General features: G+C 38.5%; 1 protein-coding gene across 2 annotated transcripts in view; it reads right to left on the bottom strand.

Moving 5' to 3' along the window:
* Nucleotides 1-25,173, bottom strand: part of nphs1 (NPHS1 adhesion molecule, nephrin) — a 131,505-nt gene that overhangs the window by 601 nt on the left and 105,731 nt on the right. The window contains exons 18-29 of one of the 2 annotated variants that reach the window (XM_067450281.1): nt 17,362-17,483; nt 16,641-16,803; nt 15,176-15,332; nt 14,096-14,247; nt 11,894-12,005; nt 9,738-9,919; nt 7,820-7,876; nt 5,439-5,555; nt 4,728-4,773; nt 1,920-2,043; nt 1,659-1,722; nt 126-268 (exon numbers count right to left, since the gene is read on the bottom strand). In XM_067450281.1, the coding sequence (XP_067306382.1) occupies nt 126-268; nt 1,659-1,722; nt 1,920-2,043; nt 4,728-4,773; nt 5,439-5,555; nt 7,820-7,876; nt 9,738-9,919; nt 11,894-12,005; nt 14,096-14,247; nt 15,176-15,332; nt 16,641-16,803; nt 17,362-17,483 (1,439 nt within the window). Of the gene's footprint in view, nt 1-125; nt 269-1,658; nt 1,726-1,919; nt 2,044-4,727; nt 4,774-5,438; nt 5,556-7,819; nt 7,877-9,737; nt 9,920-11,893; nt 12,006-14,095; nt 14,248-15,175; nt 15,333-16,640; nt 16,804-17,361; nt 17,484-25,173 lie in introns of both variants that reach the window. The other variant, XM_067450280.1, reaches the window with a different exon arrangement.

Here is a 25,173-nt window from a genome sequence, read left to right as displayed (position 1 = left end):
ATGTATCATTTGAAATAAAACTGGGAATTTAAATACGAAATTTGCAGTTGTAAATTAGCGATCACGCATGTGACATTAAGTGCATGTTTCCAGATAGGTCCAACTATCGGGTGGTTCACACCCACCTCATGGTATGTGGAGAATAGTGCTTGTGGGTCAGAGTGAGCAGCAGGGGGCAGCAGTGAGTGGCCCTGCAGGTCCTGGTACATCCCCAAGCCTCTCACCTCCTCATAATCATGAGCGTGAGGGCTTGTGCCGTATCTGCCATCTGGAGGGAAGGAGACTCAGCACATCAATACTTCAGCCGTGTACCCAAAAATGTTTTAATTGTTAACTAGTCCGTAAACAACTGTCACTGGAGGGGTTTGCTCAAATATTGAATACCCACTTTGCATAAAAACAAAAGAGCTTTTAAAAGCAGAAAACTTGGGTGATGAAGTGATCTAAAATGCCTCACGCGTTTTGTTCAGGTTTGTTCAAATCCCTAACTAACTATCAAATGATCTACATGCTGTTTGTGCAAATGGCGTGAATAATGCATAAAGTCACGTGGCTTGTTAAGGAGAGATAAGCTATTAGTTTTCTAAGTGGTTTTGCCTGGCATATGATAAAAGGGGTGAACAAATCCCACAAACTTACACTGAAAATGCAACCCAAGTCATAAAGTATGGCAAACACAAAAAAAGTATAGGGAGACAACTGCAACTGCAATACAAACTCTCAGAACACCCTAGCAGCTGCATAGCGATGGACAACAAAAACACACTCTAGCAACTGCATAGTGATGGGCTACACTCAGAACGCCCTAGCAACTGCATAGTGATAGGCTACACTCAGAAAACCCTAACAACTGCATAGTGATGGGCTACACACAGAACACCCTAGCAACTGCATAGTGATGGGCTACACTCAGAACGCCCTAGCAACTGCATAGTGATAGGCTACACTCAGAAAACCCTAACAACTGCATAGTGATGGGCTATACTCAGAACGCCCTAGCAACTGCATAGTGATGGGCTACACACAGAACACCCTAGCAACTGCATAGTGATGGGCTACACGCAGAACGCCCTAGCAACTGCATAGTGATGGGCTACACACAGAACACCCTAGCAACTGCATAGTGATGGGCTACACACAGAACGCCCTAGCAACTACATAGTGATGGGCTACACTCAGAACACCCTAGCAACTGCATAGTGATGGGCTACACTCAGAACGCCCTAGCAACTGCATAGTGATGGGCTACACACAGAATGCCCTAGCAACTGCATAGTGTCCACTATACTTTGTCCAGCTCTGCTCAGAACACCATATAAACCGCATAGCGATTAGTTACAAACACTCTAAAACACTAACAACTGCTCTGTGATGGGCTACAGACACTCAGTACACCCTAACAACTGCATGGCAATGTGCTAAAAACATTAGAACATTAGCAGTCACATAGCAACACCCTCTACAACACCCTAACATTGTGGTAGTGACTTTAGAAGTACAAATATGGAGTTGCTCAGGGTATTTTTGTTAAATAGGCAGGACGTTATTAAGGAAAGGGATAAGGACATGACAAAAGCAATATCTGAACCTAAACATTTTTTTGAAAGTTAAGCTTTAAAACCCTATAAAGTGTACAACCACATTAAATGAAGTCTCACCACGATCCTCTGGGTCTTCTGGGTGAGTATACAGTGCAGGACTGTAGTAATAATGAGAACTCTGCTGCTATTGATACGATGGAAAGGGGAAAAGAAGGGACAAATTCAGTAGCAATAAATATTGTTTGTGAATTCAGGTGGGACCTTTTTCATTACAAGGCAGCAAACATTCCTTTCATGTATTTTTATCTGAGCGTTTTGCTAGAACAGCCCTTTCCATTGGAAAGCCTGAACAAACTGTGTGATTGTCCATTGATATACCCGTCCGTAGCTCTCATAGACACTGCTGTCAGCCTCGGAGCTGCTGTCGATGAGGAGAGTTCGCTGTGCCGAGGCGTTGATAAGCTCTCTGCTCGCATAGCGTGTTGAGCTGCTCGACGTGGACCTGCAGAAACAGAGAAACTTCACATTAACAAATCACAACTGTAAGTTAGAAAACCAGACAAGAAATAAGAACTTTTTGCAATCGGGGGGATTTTCCAAGAAATTGAAAACGTCTGGTAAAATATTAGAAGGTTTCAATTTGAATATATTCACTTAATGCATGTTGTATATACTGTATACACAGAATCACATCAGTATATACTATATACACAGAAGTTAACAAGTGAGAACCAGCATTGGATATTCTTTATATCAGAACCAGCATTAGCTTCTCGAGGAATTTTAACTACAATAGCTTGTCTGTTTGATCGGACCACACGGACCAGCCTTCACTCCCCATGTGTATCAATTAACCGCCCATGACACTGTCGCTGGTTCACCACTGTACCTTCCTTGGACCACTTTTGATAGATACTGACCACTGCAGAACGGGAACACCCCACAAGAGCTGCAGTTTTGGAGATGCTCTGACCCAGTCGTCTAGTCATTACAATTTGGTCCTTGTCAAACTCGCTCAAATCCTTACATTTGCCCATTTTTCCTGTCTCTAACACATCAACTTTGAGGACAAAATGTTCACTTAATATATCGCCTAATATATCCCACCAACTATCAGGTGCCGTGATAAAGAGATAATCAATGTTATTCACTTCTCCTGTCAGTGGTCATAATTATATGCCTGATTGGTGTATATGCACACACAAACATATTCCGTGTTAAAATTAGGGATGCAGTGACATTTTGGCCGCCAAAATTTTCCAGTCTTTGTCCGAGAGGGGGAAAATTGATCCCGTTGCAGTGCTGTCACTCCAACATCAAACAAGGAGAGGTCCACCCAAAGAGCTTGATTTATTATAATGTTAACACACACTTTGTAGAGAGTTATTTCAGGACAAACCATCCACAACTCAGCTCAGAAGCAAATAGCTGATTTGATGCAAGCACTCGTGGCTCATTTATAGCTCATTTAAGATAACTAGTTTAGATGGCTAGCTGAAGACGTTACTGTAGCTATAGTAGTTCCAGAACTACTACAATGAAATTAATAGACAAGGCTTTACAATCAACTCTGTTAGAGTATTTATCACTTTTTTATGCATTATGCATTTTATTGCATATAAATTTATATATGCAATAAAACACTTCACTTACGTGTTAATATATAAATATACCATCTATTTGTTTTTGTTTTTTTGTTTTTATTACAACATTTAAAATTGCTTAGTTCTCGCCATCTCTGAAAATCCAAACCAATGTTGATTCTTGTTTTATTACGAGCTCTGTTATGTGCTCTTTTTTTTTCCAGCACTCTCCTCTGTTCGGCATTAGTTTAGTTTGGTAACTAACCCTCCACACGTCTCAAAGTGGCCAGAGCAACTCTATTTTTACGCATATGATGAGACAAGTACAGACAAGTGACATAAGTATGCAATTTTTTGTGAAAAGCATCCTGACAGGACTAAAATATAAACACTTATATGTAATAGGCTTACCATAGTGAATCGGGGTAAGACAAAAACAAGTTTTGGAAGAAGGATTGATGGTGTGTATAGTCCCACTACTTAAAGGGATACTTCACCGCTTTTTCACATTAAACTATGTTATTCCCTTAAATAATTCCCTTAATCGCTCTGACGCGCTGTGACGATATGATAGCATTTAGCCTAGCCTATTGACAGAAATGAGAGAGTTAGGGGGAAATGTGAGGGAGGATTTTTCAGCCGTGACTTTTTACTGCGCTGAGTCGAAGTACTCTCAGAAGTGCTTTTCTGCCATACATTTTAGTTCTCCATTTTAATCCGCTTAGAAAAGCGCCACGCTTTATTTTATGTCACCATACTAGGTTGTTCAACTATTTGTGTAACTGTATTTAAATAGGGGAAACGTGGAGGAAAAAATAGGGAAAACGTGTTTGATCGCTTCTAACGTGATCTCTGTTTGGTACCATAGTGAATGAACTGGGCTTAGTGGGCTAAGGTAAATGCTATCAGATTATCACCGCGCGTCAGAGAGATTAAGTGCACACACTGAGACGAGAGAGGGATGTATCAACTCGTCTTAGTTAAGGGAATAACAGTTTAATATAAAACAGCGGTGAAGTATCCCTTTAAATGTTGTTAATTTTGAACAAAAAAAAAGTTATAAACATTTCAGGCAAGATACACACTTAAGGTTTAGGGTTCTCCTTTTGAATATTCAACTTAAACTCCAAAACTTGTCTATTCTGCCTTTTTTGTAGCTCATGACTCTGTCACCTGTAGGCTGGTGAAATAAAAACTAAAACTACTTCTCTGGAGTCTATTTATGGAAATGCAAGCTAAGCAGCAATTCTTTACACCTTCTTGAGGGCTTCTATGGCCACTGAAGGCAGAAAGGATCATCCAGACAGGCAGAAGTTGCTCTGAATGCCTTCGAGCCATCACAACATGCTGTTCTTGCTTGTTAGTGCAGATTTCTAAGGCACACATCACCATTACTATTGCTCATATTAAGGCGTAGGGGTTTGTTCACACTACTAATCCCAGGTAACAACGTCAAGCATCAAAGCAACACGTTTTGCGGTCACATGTTCATCAGAAACTAGTCCGTCTCTCATTTTTCTCAGGGTGAAGACACCTCAGGGTCAGGACTGAGTGGGCATGTACTTGCAATAGAGCTTTGATTCAGAGCGCTAACACGACTGACCTCTGCTCCTCGCTTTTCGTCTCCTGTGAAATGCTCCTGGTGTCCTCTGGAGCCAAAAAAAAAACAGAGACTGGCGTGTTAGAGGGCAAAGGTCACAGGAAGGAGAGCATGACAGAAATGAAAGGAAAGCCAAAACACCAAAAAGACAGAACACAAGATTGTTTGTGTATGGAACATTCATCAAACGGCATTTCAATTATTGGTTCCTCCCTACAAATTGTGTTGTGACAGTAGCTTTAATAAACTGATAAAAAGGGCCGTCCAAATTGAAAGCGAGAAGAGAGGACGACAGGTTCATGAATAGAGAGGAAAAGAAAAAAAATCAGGAGCGAGAGATGAGAGGAGAGAGACAAGACACCTGACAGTTTGAAGGAAGGGGCGAGGCGAAAAAAAGACAGATGGGGTAAGTGAGAGAGAGAATGACAGAGGACGAAAGGGAAAGGGGCGAGATAAGGGGAGAGACGAAGGGAGGAAGTGACAGCTGCCGTGGAAAGGAGAGATGGCGGGATGATGCAGATGGCTGAGGAAGCAGCGAGCAAGATAAGAGAAAGAGAGAGAGATGGATTTAAAAGTGAGAAGTCATATTAGGATTCAGACAGTTCATCTCTTTTGCGCTGCGTGCTGTCGCTGAGAGTCGACCAGTCTAGGACACGCTGTCTAACAGTGCAAAGTAGAAACGGTGACACACTGAGAAGTTTCGCTGTTGGTTACCTTTCAGGCTCCGCCCTCTTTTTTTCCATCTGGCGAATAGAAAGCAGCTCAATGAATTTAATAACAGGAGGCCGCCCACAACCAGGATCACCACTGCATATACAGGAAGACCACGACCTGTTGTGGAACAAGTGTTAAAGGGGTGGTAAAACACATTCTTTCAAAGGCTTGATTGTGTTTGCGGTGTGCACTGTAACGTGTTCATGCTTCGTTTTTAAAAAATTGCATTATTTTTTATACATTTTACCCTTATTGTACACTGCGCTGTCTCTCCTTGTAAAAACGGTCTGATAGTTTCCTGGTTCTATGAAGCCGGTCCCTCAAAAATACGCAATGGGCTCAGATTGGTTAGCTGGCCCAGCTGTGTTGTGATTTGCTAGTAGTACACTCGCCTAGTAGTACACTCCAGCCTACTCTTCTCCACAGCAATAAAAAATGGCCTCACCCCCCCCCTTAGTTAATATTCTCGGAGGAGGGGTTTATGTAAATATTAAACCCACTGATGGGTATATATATATATATATATATATATATATATATATATATATATATATATATATATATATATCATTTTTTTATTTTTATTTTTTATACACAGTGTGTATTTTATGAAAGGGATATACAGTCAGTGGTCCCAAAAAGTATCTGGCCACTAAAGACCTTTCAAGCTAAACATTTTATAAAATAAGTTGTATGGTACTATAAAAACAATAATTAACTGTTTAGAATTAAGACTAAAGTGCATCTATATAGTTGCAATTATAATAATAACAACAATCCTAATAATAATAATGATACTTAAAATTACTTAATATATTTATTTACGAATAGTGAAATATTACAAATAATAATAAAAATAATAATAATACCATTAATCTTAAAAATATATATATTATATTCTTATTATATACCTAATAAACTTTTTACCAGTCAGCGTTGAATAGTGTAACTAAAAGCAAAATAATTTTAACCAGTGTTATTTTAATATCATTGATGCAATTCATTTTTGTTAATATATTCAATTATATTTAATTTTTATATTTTTAGTAATTTTATTTTGTTTTTCTATTCATTTTAAAATGTCTATATAGTTGTTTTTATTATCAAGTTTTAGTCATTTTAGTTCTTCAACCTAATTCAATTGATCTTTATTTTATTTCAAATAATGAATTTGTTAATGTTTTTAGTTTTGTTACATATAAAACAAATCTTAGAAAGGAACAGACTTAAAGGGTCAGTTCACGCAAATGATCGCGGCAGCTTGACCTCACTAGACGGAAGTCACAGACGATGCTTGATAAGACTCATCGGGATATGAGGTAAATAAATAATATAGGTACTGTTCGGTTTCTCACAGAAACCAATCGGATCACGAGCAGCAGGGTTTTTGTGCACATTGCCTAAGCATGTTTTTTTTTTTTTTGCTCTCATAGAGTTGTTACCTATTCTCATGATTATATGACTGGCCACAGCAATGGTTGGAGTTAAAAATCTTCATTTGTGTTCTTTTTTGTGAAATTTTTCATAATTTTCCTTTAATACATCCACTAGAAATCCCCCCTGACACCAATTGCTGAAAGGTATTTGTAAAAATAGCTTAGAAATGTGTTAGCTTTTTTCTTGGCTACTTTGGTAGATATTTTGACAAGCAATGCAATGACATTTTAAAGCATGACTTAAGCATTCAAATACTTTTTGGGCACAAGTTACGTATATTAATGGCAGCTGTGCCATATACTTTATATGTTCATGAAGTTGAAAGATGTCATGGGTGGAATTTGCACAACTATGCATCACTGTCTTGTTGGATTTGCTATACTATATGTCACAGTTTTGTAGAAGAGAAGGCACGGATTTGACACGCTCGAGTCATGAAAATACCAATGCTGCATGTACTAGTTTATTCACATAAACGAGAGACATTGATGAATCTCTCCCTAAAAAAAACAGGAAGGAAAAAAATCCCTCACACAGTGCATCATTCCCAAATCAAACTGATGACATAGGAGCTATCCAAGGAAATTGAAAACCCTAATGAATCTTTTCTACACAAACCCAATCAAAATGCAAAACAGTATCTGGCGGACCTCGAATTTGCCGCAAGCTAATGTCAGTTTATTCCGTATCCCGAATCAAGGGTCAATAACTGCCACTGTGTCCCATTAAACAGCACCAAAGCGTTCAGCCTAAGCAAAACTGCACCAAACTGCAGAAGAGAAAACATTGAGCCCTTAGGCTTTATGAAAGCACATGAAACAGGCCGGTAAAGGCCATGGAAACTGAAGTACGAGCTGAGAAATTGATCTGAATTCTGGGGTGTCAGGCCTTTTCTACATTTGATAAATAGCAGCTGCAGTGAGCCGGAGGAGGAAATGCAGCACCTGCAAGAGCTGAGCCCTGGTCTGCTGGGGAGATCCCGCCGTCAGCTTCCTCCGCATCTGAGAGCGAGACAGAGACAGAGAAGAGGTAAATCACTTAATGCAGAGGTTACAGACTGCAGTCACTTTGCTCAGCTCTGACCATGAGTCTAAGATCAGAATATCAAAAACGAATATTGATTCAAGCGGGTTTCTTGTTTACCATGTATTTAAAAACACATTGTTGTGCCTATAACACTAGTACTATAGTCGGAATTAGAGTCCATTAGAGTGGATGGCAAGTACAAAGTGGAAAATAATGAATTCCACTGAAGACCAATGTGTAAAATAAAAGATTATAGACTTAGTCTAGCCTGAATAGCCCCACTGTGATATGTAAAGACTTGTGTCCGAGTAAATGTCATGTTTAATTTGACACAAACGAAATAGAGTTTTAGAGAGGACTGTGCAAATTAACCTGTTCTACTAGTTGTTATTCATCCTTAAAGGGATAGTTTAAAAAAATGCTTTTAAAATATCCATGGAGTAATGATGCTGAAAATGTACACTTTCAAAATTACACTTTCAAATATATTTAAAGAGAAAACAGTTATTTGAAATTAATGCTATTTCACAGTATTACTGTATTTTTGATGAAATAAATGCAGCCTTGGTGAGCAGAAGAGACTTAAATCACATCGAACATGAAATGCAAAATGCAAATGAAATGAAAGCCATTTTTCCACCTTCGGGCCAAACCGCTTTTGTTGCTTAACTGCTCCATTCCATTTTTAAAAAAAGTAATGCATTACTTTACTAGTCATTTAGAAAAGTAATCTGATTACATTACTCAAGTTACTTGTAAAGCGTAACCCCCAACAAGATGTTTGAATGCAAGAGTTTGCAAACGGTACAATATCGACCATGTTATGGAGGATCATATTATTAACCTTCTTTAAATTTGCTTAAATAGCGCTTGGCAAGCTACAGATAAACTGGTAGCCAGGTAACAGAAAAGTGACCAATCCTGAGTGGCGATGTCACTATGCATTATACCAGCACAACATGCTGAGAATTCCGGGTTTGTAATGGTGCCATGCCGAAACTACGCTCAAGCAGAAATATAACTGGAACTGTTCCTTTCTGTTCTTGGAATAGTTTGTCCCTAATGGTGGAAAAGTGGAGATATTTTAGCAAAACAACATTTTTGGTCTGTTCTTCACAGAAAGCCTTGTTCGGCCTTGACAGCCACTGGTCACTTTATTTTTTTTGTATTTTTTTTTTGTATATAAAACAGCATCTTGGAGATTCTTAAATGATCTTCTTTTGTGCTCCTTGAAAGAGAGAAAAATCTGGGTTTGTTATGATGAGTGTGAGTAAAATAATGACAGAATTTCCCTTTAAACAGCTCATTTTTATTATTTAACTAAGGTTTGTCAGTTCTACTATCAGTGAACTCTCTGGCAGAGCCATGTTGTATTTTCTGTACTTCCGTCAGCTGCCTGCGCTCATGACTAATTTGTTTTGCAAATCAAATGCTGTGACATTACAATTGCAGAATTCATTATGTTTGCCGAGGGAATGTGGCTTATCATCATTTATCATACATCACACGGTTTTGTTTTCTATCTCTCTCCCTCGATCGCTCGATTTTTCTCCCTCTCCCTAGAATTCAGACTGAAATATGCATTCAGAAAACACACTGGTGCACTGATTGGTGTAGACGTTCAGTCATTCGGCTTATTTGCATGAGACTCAGCCGTGATCTTTGCCTTACAAATGAGATGTGATTGGTCAGATTGATGAATGGCTCATCAAATCAGGGGAAAGTAAAGCCTGTACCTAAACCTACAAGAAAAACCACCGTGTTCAGAACCCAAATGACAAATAAATTATTCTATGTGTCAGGAAAGCTTTATTAAACAGTCTGAGCTGAATTTACCAGCAGTGGTGACAGACAGTATTTTGTTGTTGTCTGCATAGCTGCTCTCTCCCATTGAATTGAGAGCGTTGACCGAGAAGTTGTACGCAGTGGAAGGGTTGAGGCCTGTGACAGTATACACAGTAGCTGTCGGAGGAAACACGTCCACATACATGAAACTCGCCGATCCCACCCACTGGTACCTGTCAATAAAACAGATGCTAATGTTTATATACTTGCATGTTTCTTTCTTTATTATTTATTTACATACATTTCTAAATTAAACTTATGTTTTCCTTTAATTCTTGTTCTCAAAAGACACCTGACTTGACTACAAATATCTGAGACCACTAATACAAATTTCTATGACCAAATTTATGATCACATTTATTAACAAGTGAAAGTTGAATATTAAAAAAGTAAATAAACGTCAAAATGTATACTTCAGATAATTTATGTCATTCATTATTATGTATTTTCATACATTTCTATATTAAACATGTTTTTTTTTTTATATTCTTAAACGTTTAAATGTTCACCGCATCAACATAAGATGAACAACACCTGATTATGTAGCCCCGCCCACTAACAAGTGCCTGACATGACACAGGCCTACATAGAGGTAATCCAGATCCAACTTCTAAGCAATTAACATGCCGCCTAAGCTTAATTCGGATTTGAATATTATGAATGCACGGATTAACTTTATTTTTAATAAATATCCAGCTCACGTGGGGAAGACATTGTGTGTTTGTTCCTTCACTTCACCACAAATTCATTTGGAACATTAATGAATGAAGCAAAACAATAATGTAAGTCAAAATGTTTATATGTGATAGTATTGCATTGTTATAAATCGTTTGACATCTATTGTGTGTATGTGTTTAACTGACAATACCTTAGCATGCTGTCAAAGGCTGAAGCATCCTTTATTTGTGGTGTTGTTGGTTCATTGCGATTCGGGATCAGACTCGGACATGTATTGGCCACGCTACTGTTGTCAAAAGTACCGACCGTGATACCAAATCGGTACTGAAATGTAAAAAATGTGACGCTCTGAGCGCTGTTGAGCTGTAATTGTAAACACCTCTGACTGGTCATTGTGCTCACGTGCTTATCGGATGTGCCTGTGATTGGCTACAATTATCAACACACGGCAGCGGTTTGAAAGAACACGGAAGTGTTTGAAAGCGGGAGCAGGATCGTTTGAAAGCACATTCAGGCGTCAACCAGTGGACCGGTAGGCTTATAGACACCTGCATTCAAACGATCCGTGTCTATCTGTGTAAGCTCTCTCCTAAAAGCGTCATTGATGTATTTTCACATGTTTGTGTAGCGCTGATCGTAGTAGCCAATCACAGACCTATTTGATGAGCGCGTGAGCACAATGGCCAGTCAGAGGTGTTTACTATTCCGCTCAACAGCGCTCAAAGCGTCACATTTAAGCGTCGGTATTTTTGACAACACTAGGTCACGCAAAGCCCTACATCCCAGGGCTATGTGTGTGTGTGTGTGTGGTTTGCGGTTATAACCACCGATTGGGTGGGCCAAGTAATAAAAAAATGACATTCCAATCTATCACGGGTGGATGAGAGATAGTAAATCATTGTGTTTGTTTTATAAAAAAGTTTTGCGAGCCATGTGGGCGATTCATTCCGGTTGCCGTTGTCCCACATGCTTTCAAAACAATCCCTCACGTGTACTGACAGGGATCTGAAACTCATTAAATATGCAAATCTTCTCACTATCACATTCTTATTAATTTCATATAAATGTATAAATCTCGTATACCCTTCGAGGGACCTCAACACTGTGTCATGGCGTTCCTATAAGGCAACTCCATGAAGCAGTGTGTCGTTCCCTTTTGAGTAAACTGGGTTGCATCTGTAACGTTCCCTTTTGAGTGACCTCAAAGCTCAAAGGGAACAAGCCAGCATCATGGCGCTGACGCTATAGGAACATGACATGGTGTTAAGTTTCTCTTGAAAGGGAACGTCTCAGGGTTACATGTGTAACCTGGTTCCCTGAGATGGATTTTTATGAGAAGGACATTTATATCAGTCAACTGAAATGTCTGCAGTTTTATGAAACAATAGAGATAAGAGATAAAAAGATACAACATATCCACATCAAACACTACATTTTAGACAACTCAGTTGCATTTATGACAATTTCACCTGACACGGAAATTCTGTGTCAAACCACCGTCAAACCCAGGCATCCATTCCAGAGTCACAGAGTTATGGTTAACACCAAGCAGCTTCAGGTCTGATGGGGGATCAGGGTGGTCTGAGAGAGACATGGAGAGAAACAGAGAGAACACAAGCTTATTAATATAAGAATAAAAAAAACTAAAACATGGAGAATGTTTATTTAAGAGGGGTCGAGAGACTGAGGGCTACTGTACAGACAGAAAGAAATATGAGTGTCAATACACTTTACTATGAAACTGGTTAATTTTATTGTTGGCTCCTTTGGGATGGGGTGAAGGGGTCAATATGAAATAGCAAAGCAGGGAGCAAAAATCTGCATCATTCCGCTCTCCAGTCGACTGATGATAAGAAGCACATAACATTTATTATTGCGGTGTGAGATTAATTATGAATATTCACAGCAGTAAAAACAGGGAAGAAGGTGCGGACAAAAAGAGGCGGATATTGGATTGTAATTCATGGTTTTTATGATAAACATTAAACATGCCTGAGAGAGAGAGAGAGAGAGAGAGAGAGAGAGAGAGAGAGAGAGAGAGAGAGAGAGAGAGAGAGAGAGAGAGATTTTGCAATATAGGTGTGTATCTGGCACCAATATGTTAGCAGCAGATCCTTAAAGTCATGTAAGTTATGAGGTGGGGCAGATGCTCGATTGGATTAAGATCTGAAATTTTGGAGGCCAAGTCATCACCTCAAACTCATGCTACTCAAACCATTCCTGAACCATTTTTGCTTTGTGGCAAGGAGGATTATCTTGCTGAAAGAGATCTCCTGCTGAAAGAGATTACCATGAAAGCATGTACATGGTCTGCAACAATGCTTAGGTAGGAGGTACATGTCAAAGTGACATTCACATGGATGGCAGGACCCAAGGTTTCCCTGCAGAACATTGCCCAAAGCATCACACTGACTCCGCCGGCTCGCCTTCTTCCCATAGTGCATCCTGGTGCCATGTGTTCCCCAGGTAAGTGACACACACACAAACCTGGCCATCCACGTGATGTAAAACAAAATGTTAGTCATCAGAACAGGCCACCTTCTTCCTTTGCTCCATGATCCAGTTCTGATGCTCACGTGCGCACTGTCGGTGGTTTAGGCGGTGGACAGGGGTCAAGGTGGGCATCTTAACTGGTCTGCAGCTATGCATCCCAATACTTAACAATGCGCTATGATGCACTGTGTATTCTGAACCCTAGCATTACCTTCTTTATTAAGCTAAGTTACAGTAGCTCATATGTTTGATCGCCCCACATGGGCCAGCCTTCGCTTCCCACGTGTATCAATAAGCCTTGAACCTGTCGCCGGTTCACCACTATTCTTTCCTTGGACCACTTTTGATAGACACTGACCACTGCAGACCGGGAACACCCCACAAGAGCTGCAGTTTTGGAGATGCTCTGGGTTAGCTATCACAGTTTGGCCCTTGTCAAACTAGCTCACATCCTTCTGCTTACTCATTTTCCCTGTCTCTAACACATCAACTTTGAGGAGAAAACGTTCACTTGCCGCCTTATATTTCCGTGCTGTGATGAAGAGATAATCAGTATTATTCACTTCAACTGTCAGTGGTCATAATGTTATGTCTGATACATATATAATTTCAGTGTATGATAAATGTTCAAAATATATATTTTTGTATATCAACCATGGTGCAATTATGCATTATAAGCAGGTTAATAATGTAGAGTTTCCAAATGGTAATCGAGAGTGCGTTTTGGAACTCTCAATGCTGGAGAAATGGAGGTGATTTGCAGTGAAAAAAAGTAACATTAGTATTACAAAGAGAGAGGGTGGCAGTCATTGTGAGAGAGAGGTAGACAGATCGATCCACCCAATTGTTCTGTAAATAAAGGGACAGAGTGAAAAAGAGCGGATGTTTATTACCACAACTGAATAATTAATATAACAATTGGTGCTCAGGTCGGGAAAAATCTCTTTCATGGCTCTGCTCATCATCTTTGTGTGTGTTTATGAGTTGGAGATAAGAAACGTGACACCCCGACATTGGTGTCTGTTTGTTTTAATTTATTATGCTTTTATTTATTCATGAATTTATGCTAATTCACTTTCACCCTTTCACTGGGGGTCAAGAGAAGGTCTTGTGACCATGCAGCTAAAGCTGACCGTTCCAACTTGGCATTTAACCGCTCACTTCCGTTTTGTACGTACTGGTGCTGAGGAGCTGGATGTCTAGAGAGTCTTTTCCCATGTTGTTGTGAGCAGTGCAGGTGAAGATGGCATAGTCCAGAGCTGCACTCACGTTTATGACGGTCAGAACGCTGCTGTAGATAGTACCTGTCACCACGGTCTTCTCCTCGTACCTGTATAAGGTCACATAAACACTAAAATCAGACATTCAGCATTAAAGCACAATCAAAACAGTTTTACATTTCCCTAAGCAAATTAAAGTTCTGCGAGGCAGCAAAAGCAAAAATCTTATATAGATAGTTTGAAAGTGCGAATGAATGCGCACATAGATAGATAGATAGATAGATAGATAGATAGATAGATAGATAGATAGATAGATAGATAGATAGATAGATAGATAGATAGATAGATAGATAGATAGATAGATAGATAGATAGATAGATAGATAGATAGATAGATAGATAGATAGATAGATAGATAGATAGATAGATAGATAGATGTTTGAGGATAATTTTGTAGGACAATTATTAAAGATCAATAATACAGCGCAGCTTTGACAACACTAACAAACACCATCATTACAAGTTCTAAAACAAATGAAACAAACATAAAACAAACACGTGTACATATAATTACATTTTAAACATTGTCATTACACATTCCACTCACACACACACACACACACACACACACACACACACACACACACACACACACACACACACACACACACACACACGATCACGCTCCTTGCTCAGCATATCTACCATCTTGAAAACAAACACATGCATATACAACACATATGCATGCACACACAAACACACACAGACACACACACACACACACACACACACACACACACACACACACACACACACAGCTATTTAAATGGGAACCTGCCATTTACTTCTACTGATCTTACAGTAGGCAAAGTGCAAAACTATATAAGACTAACCCAGACACTAAGTCTATTGTTCTCTATTTTTAGAAGAGATTATTGTGTCTTTTTAAACTTTACGAAAGGACTTAGCTAAAGCAAACCCAAGACAACAGGTCTTGACAACCAATGCTGGATAAGGCTAATGATAAGAGCGGCTCAACCTGGGGTTGCCGAAGTCCAAAGGGAATCCATTTTTTGCCCAGGTGAAGTGCACACGAGGGACGCCTTGTGCCTGACACACCACATTTGCATCATTGCTGCCGTCCCCGCGGCTGGCCACCTTCCTCCACTGCGGCCCCTTCTGAAGTTCTGGAGCAACTGCAGGAGCATGGAACAAATGTTTTGAAAACCATACTCATTTTAAAGAAATGGTATACAGTAGTATTAAAAAAATAATAATTATACATTTTATTTGTCACATAAACACTAAAAGGGGAAAAATGATGTAAATTTGTGGGAAAATGCTAATAGATTTAATAGCTAAAAGCTCTTTCAAAAAAGAAAGGTTTTAAGTCCTTTTTTAAAAGGCTCAAGAGCTTGAGGTGCCCAAATCCGAGAAGCGGCAGAACACAAAGCCCAATCACCCATAGTGCTGAGCTTATTCTTGGGAAGATGAAAGAGGTTTGAATTTGTTGAACGAAGTGATCGAGCTGTAGTTAAAGGTGTGAGTAGTTCTTTCATATAGGAGGGGGCATTTCCATAGATGCACTGGTGAACCATTTAAATGTTTGGGATGAGTAAGATGTTTTTGAAAAAAAGCTCAAAAGCTGCAATTATTTGGATAAAAATACATTAAAACATGATATTGTGATATATTATTACAATATTTTCCATCTGAATGTATTTAAATATGTAATGTATTATAATTTTCAGCATCATTATTCCAGTCTTCAGAGTCACATGATCCTTCAGCTGATTTGCTACACAAAAAACATTTCTTTTTATTATCACTGTTGAAAACAGTTGTGCCGCTTAATATCTGTGGTGGAAACTGTAATAATTTTTTCATGATTATTTGATGAATAGAAAATTCAAAACATTTATTTTAAATATTCATTCTGGAACAATGTAAACGTTTTTACTGTCACTTCTGACCAATTTAATGCATTCTTGCTGAATGTAGAGTATATATATATATATATATATATATATATATATATATATATATACACAAACATATACTCTATGTTAAATTGTATACTATACATTAAATTGGTCAGAAGTGACAGTAAACACATTATCACATTTTTTTAGGACTGAATACAATTACAGTTGTTTATTCACACAAAACTATTGTATGCTTCAAAATATTAACATATTAAGTCATATACAGTGTTAGTAAACATTTTTAAAATTTCAAAAATAGATTTTTAAAAGAGTCAATATTATTTGTAATCAGTTTTATTTTGTAAGAAAGTGCAAGAACTAAAACGTGTTCTAACACTTTTTACATATAATTTTACATAAAAATATAATTTTTTTCGCAAAGAAAATGAAACTTATTTTGTTCACTTTGTGTACCTCAGTCTTCATTCACTTTCTATGTACTCAAAATAAAAGCCTAAACAATCTTTTAAATAACTTTTTTCCCCCACCTTAAACAATGATGTGACTGAGAGGACTCACAGCGTACGATGAGCTGTCCTTCTACACTGCCTGGAGGTTCTATGCCATTGTCTGCTGTACACTGGTAAAAACCTGCCCGGTCACGGGTCACCTCATATATAGATAACAAACCAGTGCCCTCATCTTCACTCTGCTCTCCCAGATCATCTACTTCGTCTTCACCCTATACGTAAAAAACATACACATGCACCTGTAGAACAGGTCAAAAAAAGAGAGCCAAAGCAGACAACGACTTCATACCAACATCATTTTTCCCAAAGCACACATAAAAGCATATAGAGAAAGAGGGAGGCTTGAGGTATCACAGACACTGACTAAGAATATGGGGCACTATAGATGCACAAATGGTCGGAAACGGCCGAAAGTGCGACTAACACTGAGAAATGTGGCCTTTGGAAAAGAAAGTTTTAATGAAAGCTATTTTTCTCCATTTAGACCAGAAGTATTAAGCATAAAGGTGAGACATTGTTGTAGTTAGAAGGGTGAAATATAGCACCTCTTTTACAGAGTAGCTGTGCCACACGGTGAGAAAAGAGAAGTCAGAGAGAAAGAGGGAGTTAGAGACAAAGAGGAGAGATGTGAGAGATAAATAGAGGTGATAAAAAGAGAGATAGCGCGCTAGCTCAGCTAACAAAGGACAATATAGCAGGGAAAAGGGTGAGAATAAGCAAAAAAGAAAAAGGGAGAAAGAAAAACAGAAGTGACAAAGAACAACGCTCACCATCCACTTCCAAGAAAACATACTGAAGGTGATGGGGTTGGCATCGGCGACACACAGTAAGTCAGCGGTGTCTCCCACGTTCACAGACACAGGATCAGACTTCATACGAACAGTCGGGGCATCTGGAAACCAAAAGATCAACAATTTATCAAGAATTTATTTGATAGGACTCATATAAAATCATTATATCATTTATCATATAAAAAGGTGACAGAATTGTAAGTATATATATTTAACTTTTTATTTCTTCTATTAAATATTTATGTTTTATTTCAGCCTTATTTCAATTATTGGAAATACTTAAACTAAAATAGTTTTAGTTTTAGTTAAAGGATTAGTTTACTTCAAAATAAAAAAATCCTTACAGAACTCACACCCATCTTGTCCAAGATGTTCATGTCTTTCTTTCTTCAGTAAAAAAATAATATTTTTTTTTTGAGGAAAACATTTTAGGAATTTTCTCCATGTAATGGTTTTCAATGGCAACCAACTGGTTGAACGTCCAAATCAATGCAGTTTCAAAGTGCTCAAAGAGGATCTGCAAAATCCCAGAATCCCAGCGAAACGATCGGTAATTAAAAAAATTATATTAATTATTATAAATAATTTATATATTTTTTAATCTCAAAAGCTCGACTTCGGTGTTGTGAATCTTCAGAGTGTATGACATCATCGCTTTGGAAAGGTCGCGGCCGTGATGCATGTGGAAGTACAAAGAGTGTTAATAACGAACGTCCAAAGACTAAATCAAACGCTCTTTACAAAAATAAAGGAAAAACAATGATGTCAGACAAATTTAAAGTTCGAGGAGAACATGAGATGGAGCTTTTCGGCACTGGGTCGGTGCCGTGGCCTTTCCAGCCTAATGATGTCATAAGTTGTGAAGATTCACACATTGAAGTCGAGCATTTGAAGTTAAAAACTATATATATATATATATATATAAATACACACACACACATATATATGGGGGTTGTAACTGATGGATTTGAATATTGGGGGAGGTACCTCCCCCCATAAACTACGCCCCTGCTTGTACTTCATATAGGGTGTGCAACATATGAACATGAACTACTTCCCATTAAAAAAAAAAAAAAACTTTGATTTTTAACTTTTGGTTGAGACTTCCTTCCATCTCACTATGTATTCAGCCTATAGCAGAGTTTGCTAATTGCAGTATGCTCAAGTGGCTCTCCTTTTGTCAGGGCCATGACAGTTCAATTTCCACCTCAGACAATTTCAACGACAACACAGCAGATTTCATAGGACAGTTAACTTAAAGTGTTTTATTTTCTAAATTTGGATGTGTTGATGCTAGATTTGCCTTTGTTTAAGTCTGGGTACAGCGTGTCTCTGCACTTCCTGTTTGAATTATTCACAGGGCGTGAAAAAAGTCTTTATAATCAGGGTCTATTGTAATGTCGTCCCCATTATGTGTAGTGCAGAAACACTTTTATTTCAAATCCTCCGGTATTTCTACATGGCTGGTTGCAAGTAGTCTTCAAATCGCTGTCACTTCAGCACATGCTGCACATTTAAGCAAAGGTAATGCTTACTGAGGCAAATTAACAACACACTTGAAAGGCTACAAAATTAACGCCCCCTCAAAAGTATCTGTCACACTATGTCAGGATAACTGTATTATTAAAAGGGATCAGAGAACATTAATAAAGGAGTGCTTTTGCAAAAAGTAGCTATAAATGATAATAAAAATAAGCTGATTTCTTTAGCCTAGAAATCTAGACGCTCCCTAGCCGGAGCAAATCTAATCTGCCCGCGAGTGTCATCTAGCAACTCTCAATACAGTTCTGAGCTGTAAACGGCAAACTCTGGTCGCGCCAATCACATTGTGTATAGAGTCAGAGGGTGGGGCTTAATATAATGATGACGGCCGAGTTGCGCTTGCGTGCTACTAGTAAACACAGAAACTGGAAAACGGCTAATGCACTGACAAGTCTTTGGAATAAGCTTTGACCGCGACTCTGGAAGACTTGGAGTTAAGCTTTTCTCTGATAAAAGAACAAAGAACGGCACTGCAGTCATTCTTAAAAAGGGTAGATGTGTTCGGAGTTTTGCCGACCAGATACGGCAAATTTTTTATCTGTCAACTAGCTCTGCTTCACCTTCATTGCTCTGGTTGGTTGTAGCGATATCCTATCGCGTGCAGAGGGAGTTTGAAAGACAACCGTTTATCCCGCCCCTCGGATTGAGCCCTGTCAATGGTGAGTTTCCAGACCAAACATCTCGATGTGGGTCTGGCTTGTCAGGCTATGATTTCTTTTAACTATGTATAAATATTTTCGTACAGTTGAGTAAATACAGCTGACATTTCTAGATGCTTGCACTGATCAGGTAAGGCCTACATAGATCTCTAGTGATACAATATAAGAATTGCTGAATTCATTTGTTATTATTTCTTACACCCATTGAAAGCTCTCTCTCTCTCTCTCTCTCTCTCTCTCTCTCTCTCTCTCTCTCTCTCTCTCTCTCTCTCTCTCTCTCTCTCTCTCTCTCTCTCTCTCTCTCTCTCTCTCTCTCTCTCTCTCTCTCTCTCTCTCTCTCTCTCTCTCTCTCTCTCTCTCTCTCTCTCTCTCTCTCTCTCTCTCTCTCTCTCTCTCTCTCTCTCTCTCTCTCTCTCTCTCTCTCTCTCTCTCTCTCATCACTTCCATGGCCACAGCTTGCCAAGCACCTAGGCAAGCAGACTGCTTCTGCAAACATTTGTGAAAGAATGGGTCGCTCTCAGGAGCTGATGTCCACCGTGGTACCATGATAGACTGCCACCTGTGCAGTAAGTCCATGCAAAATTTCTTCACTACTAAATATTCCACAGTCAACTTTTAGTGTTTTTTACAAAGTGGAAGCAATTGGGAACAACAGCAACTCAGCCACAAAGTGGTAGGCCTCGTAAAATCACAGAGTGGGGTAAGCACATGCTGCGGAACATACTGAACAGAAGTTACCAACTTTCTGCAGAGTCAATAACTACAGACCTCCAAACTTAACGTGGCCTTCAGATTAGCTCAAGAAAATTGTGTATAGAGCTTCATGGAATGGGTTTCCATGGCCGAGCAGCTGCATCCAAGCCTTACATTTTCAAGTGTTTAAATGTCATGCTCCCAACTTTGTGGGAACAGTTTGGGGATGCCCCCTTCCTATTCCAACATGACTGCACACCAGTGCACAAAGCAAGATCCATAAAGACATGGATGAGCAAGAAACGTGTGGAGTAACTTGACTGGCCTGCACAGAGCCCTGACCTCAACCCAATAGAACACCTTTTGGATGAATTAGAGTGAAGACTGCGAGCCAGGACTTCTCGTCCAACATCAGTGCCGGACCTCACAAGTGCACTTCTAGAATAATTGTCAAAAATTTAAATAAACACACCCCTAAACCTGGAAAGCCTTTCTAGAAGTCATTAAAGTTCCTGTGGATGTAAAGGCAGGCATCCAAAACGTTTGGCAATATACTACACTCACCTATAGGATTATTAGGAACACTTGTTCAATTTCTCATTAATGCAATAATCTAATCAACCAAACTGAATGTCAGAATGGGAAAGAAAATGCCTTGTTGATGCTAGAGGTGAGAGGAGAATGGGCCGACTGATTCAAGCTGATAGAAGAGCAACTTTGACTAAAATAACCATTTGTTACAACCAAGGTATGCAGCAAAGAATTTGTGAAACACGCACAACTTTGAGGCGAATGGGCTACAACAGCAGAAGACCCCACCGGGTACCACTCATCTCCACTACAAATAGGAAAAAGAGGCTACAATTTGCACAAGCTCACCAAAATTGGACAGTTGCAGACTGGAAAATTTTTGCCTTGTCTGATGAGTCTCTATTTCTGTTGGGAGATTCAGATGGTAGAGTCAGAATTTGGCGTGATCAGAATGAGAACATGGATCCATCTTACCTTATTACCACTGTGCAGGCTGGTGGTGGTGGTGTAATGGTGTGGGGGATGTTTTCTTGGCATACTTTAGGCCCCTTAGTGCCATTTGGGCATCGTTTAAATGCTACTGCCTACCTGAGCATTGTTTCTGACCATGTCACCATGTCACAAAGCTCAAATCCTTTCAAATTGGTTTCTTGACCATGCCGATGAGTTTACTGTGCTAAAATGGCCCCCATAGTCACCAGATCTCAACCCAATAGAGCTTCTTTTGGATGTGGTGGAATGGGAGCTTCGTGCCCTGGATGTGCATCCCACAAATCTCCATCAATATGGGCCAATATTTCTAAAGAATGCCTTGTTGAATCAATGCCTTGTCGAATTAAGGCCGTTCTGAAGGCGAAAGGGGGTCAAACACAGTATCAGTATGGTGTTCCTTATAATCCTAAAAAGAAGGTGAGTGTAGTGTATCTGCAACCATGACAAGGTAATCAGTGCCGTCTTCTTATATGCAAGGATTAAGAATGATTTTGGGCTGCATTTTTGATTTTGGCTCTCCAACGTTTATGAAAACACAATGATTTTGCCCATTCTTTTTCTTTAAAGCCGTACACTGTCACCCTAGACTGGGTAAATCCGGCCTGATCTGCCGGCGATTTGATTTGGCCTTGCAACTCAGTCTGGAAACCTGTACATTCATTTGTCCTGCTCCTGTTACACTTTTGTGGAAACCAATCACAGACTGGCTTATCCACATGGCACTATTGGCGGGTTTAACATGATGATGGATAGAGAAGCGATGGGTCGTTGCCCGGTGATCACGCCTCTTGTGGTCTGATTGGTTAAAGGACTATCCAACTGGGTACAGAATGATTTGAATAATGCTTGTTTATCACACAAATAATTAAATAAAAAAATGTATATTTAATTAATACTGTGAAGACTATGCATTTTTTTTATTTAGTAGGCTATTGTTAAATAGGCTAATTGTAATTTTTTTTCATTCTGTTGTATTTGTCCTATTGTTTTTTACTGTATGACTGAACGCGTCAACTAACTGTTATTGATTGAAAGTGAACCGACGTGAAGAAATTGTTGAATAAATCGTTATTTTTGTTAGTTTTTAGGACTAGATGGAGGCAGATGATTCGCTGTGGTTACCCCTGAAGGGAACAGCCGAAAGAAAAATAAGTTTGTTTTTATCGCACAAAAAGTATTCTCGATGCTTCATAAAATTCAGGTTGAATAATGGGCCTTTAAAGTGTTAATTAAATAGCTGTGTATGGAGGGGTCCGAGAGCTCCTGTATTTCATCAAAAATACCTTAACATGTCTGAATATGAACAAAGGTCTTACGTGTTTGGAACGACATTAAGGTGAATAATTAATGACAGAAATTACATTTTTTGATGAACTAACCCTTTAAAGGGTTGGGGGTATTTTTATTTATTTTTATGAACGTAATGATAGGGCCCCCAGACAAAGCTTTGCTTGGGGCCCCCAGAAGTCTAGGGCCCGCACTGGGCAACATATATTTTCAATAACTAAGTGAATACTTAGAATGCTTCACAGCTGTTTAAACTCACTTAGTTTGAATAGGGATACAAATAAAATTTCTAGTTTTAAACCCTAATTTTACATCTACAAATTGGATTTGTACAGCAAATAGACAAAATGTGTGGCTAATTATTTGATGGCATGCAATAAAACCTGTATATTAGGTTTAATTTTAGGCAATATCTGTAAGTCAGTGATTCTCATAAGTTTTCACAACTAAAATCCATTCTGTGCTTTCCATAACTTGCTGCATAACTTAACAAACATGACTTAAATCAAACAAATGTCCCCATTTGTTGCTTGTTTTCATGTGTAAATATCCCCAGATGGAGCAGTACCAACAGCTATTTGTCTTCTGTGGATTCTATTAATTAAAATTTATAATCCTTTATTTTATTTACTCCCACACTTTAATTTATTTATCGCAGCTCACATTAACCTAAAGAATAATATATGTCTATATGTATCTGTCTATATCTGTCTATCTTAAAAAAAAAGAAAACACATGAATACTTTTGCTATGAATATATATATATATATATATATATATATATATATATATATATATATATATATATATATATATATATATATATATATATATATATATATATATATATATATATATATATGTAATATTAAAGGTTAACAACAGAGCTCAACTATTAGCCTCAATTCAGTTATTTATTTTTAGATATAATAATCCACACACATAAGCTTCACATAAGGCATTTTTTGCAACTTCTAAATCTAATTATAATTTAAAAAAAAATCTCCAATTCATTGTTGAAATAATTTACACACGGCTGTCAAATATGACGTATTTATTTAACAATAGGCTACATTAAATAAACAAGACATCACTAACAGGTTCAGTAGAATATAACGAATATAAACTAATATAATTTATAGGCTAATATAGTTAATATATAGGTTAATATAGGCTAATATAGTGAATAGGCTAATATAGGCTAATATAATTTATAGGCTAAAGCCGCGTTTCCACCGCAGGAACTTTACCCAGGAACCAGGAACCAGGAACTTTGGGTGGTACTCGCTGTGTTTAGACAGCAGGAACCAGGGTCTAAATGAAGTTCCAGGTAAATATTTCCCCCTTCAAACGGCCCTGCTCGCGAGGTAGAACTTTTTCAAAGTTCAGGAACTTTCGAGGGCGGGACTTGGGTGCTGAACATGCTGATTGGTTTAGCATTTTATTTCAACCGGCATTTTTAAAAGTCTTTTGCGAGGTCCGTTCTGCGTTCATTCAGTAAATATCAGTCTTGCTCTCTGTCTGATGGCGCGCGTTCGTCTCAGCCATCTCACGTTCAATGTCCGTAATAGCTGATAATAATATACATTGTCATTTTAAATCTAGCTTTACAAGCTTTCTGAATATGCTAGTGCTCTTTTCTGTCGTTGTTAATTACCTCTTTAGTAAACCTATACATAACCAGTAAAAGCAGCACAGCTTGAATCTCTTCCATACTCGTTAATAATTTTTTTTCACTATGTAAACGACCGGACCGATTACTTTTAAATGTGCGTCCTTACATGACCTGCATCCTTACGCGCTGAGCTCATGTTGACAAGAGAGGAAAGTTCATTTTTCTGAGGGGTAAACTTTTTATTTCGTAAGTTAAGAAGATAATGTTGGAATAATGACACAGGGTATATTGCCCCAGGCAGTTTTTACTTTAAACTGCCTGGCAGTTTAAATGACAGAAGAATTAATTTTTGTCTGAGATGATTATTACACTTTACAACAAATAAATAGCTTATATAACACTGTAATAGTCCTGGTGGCCGTTAAGAGTTGCTATAGCTACAGTAAACACATTCCAGCTGCTGGAGAAAACAGCGTTGACATTTTTGATGCGGCAGACAAACTGCATGCCACAAAATGATTGCGATTGAAAGTCATCACATGTAAACACCAGATCGGTTTAGATAACGTCTCAGTCCACTAAATCTTAAAACAATTGTAAACAGTCCACTAAATCTTTCAATCAGAATGACAAAAAAAAGTGTGCTTGTAAACGTGGCTAGTGTCCCGCAAAAATGATTACTGTCCGTCACTGACTTGGAGGAGCAGTCGTGCGCAGTCCTACATCACCGGACTAATTTACCTGATCTTCACGGAACTTTAGAATGCGGTGGAAACGCAGACAGTTGCAGGTCAGGGGGGAGAAAAGTTACTGTAAAAAAAGTTCCTGGTACAAATTGTTCCGGGTAATTTTGGTGGAAACGGGGTTTAATATAGTAAATAATATATAGGGTAATATAGGCTAATATAGTGCATAGGTTAATATAGGGCATTTCAGAATGTTTGTAAACAATCGGCACCAAGATACTTCCGG

The sequence above is a fragment of the Pseudorasbora parva genome, chromosome 8 (genome assembly GCF_024679245.1).
Source record: "Pseudorasbora parva isolate DD20220531a chromosome 8, ASM2467924v1, whole genome shotgun sequence".
In the NCBI taxonomy this organism is placed as follows: Eukaryota; Metazoa; Chordata; class Actinopteri; order Cypriniformes; family Gobionidae; genus Pseudorasbora; species Pseudorasbora parva.
This window is presented reverse-complemented; position numbering and strand designations above follow the sequence as displayed.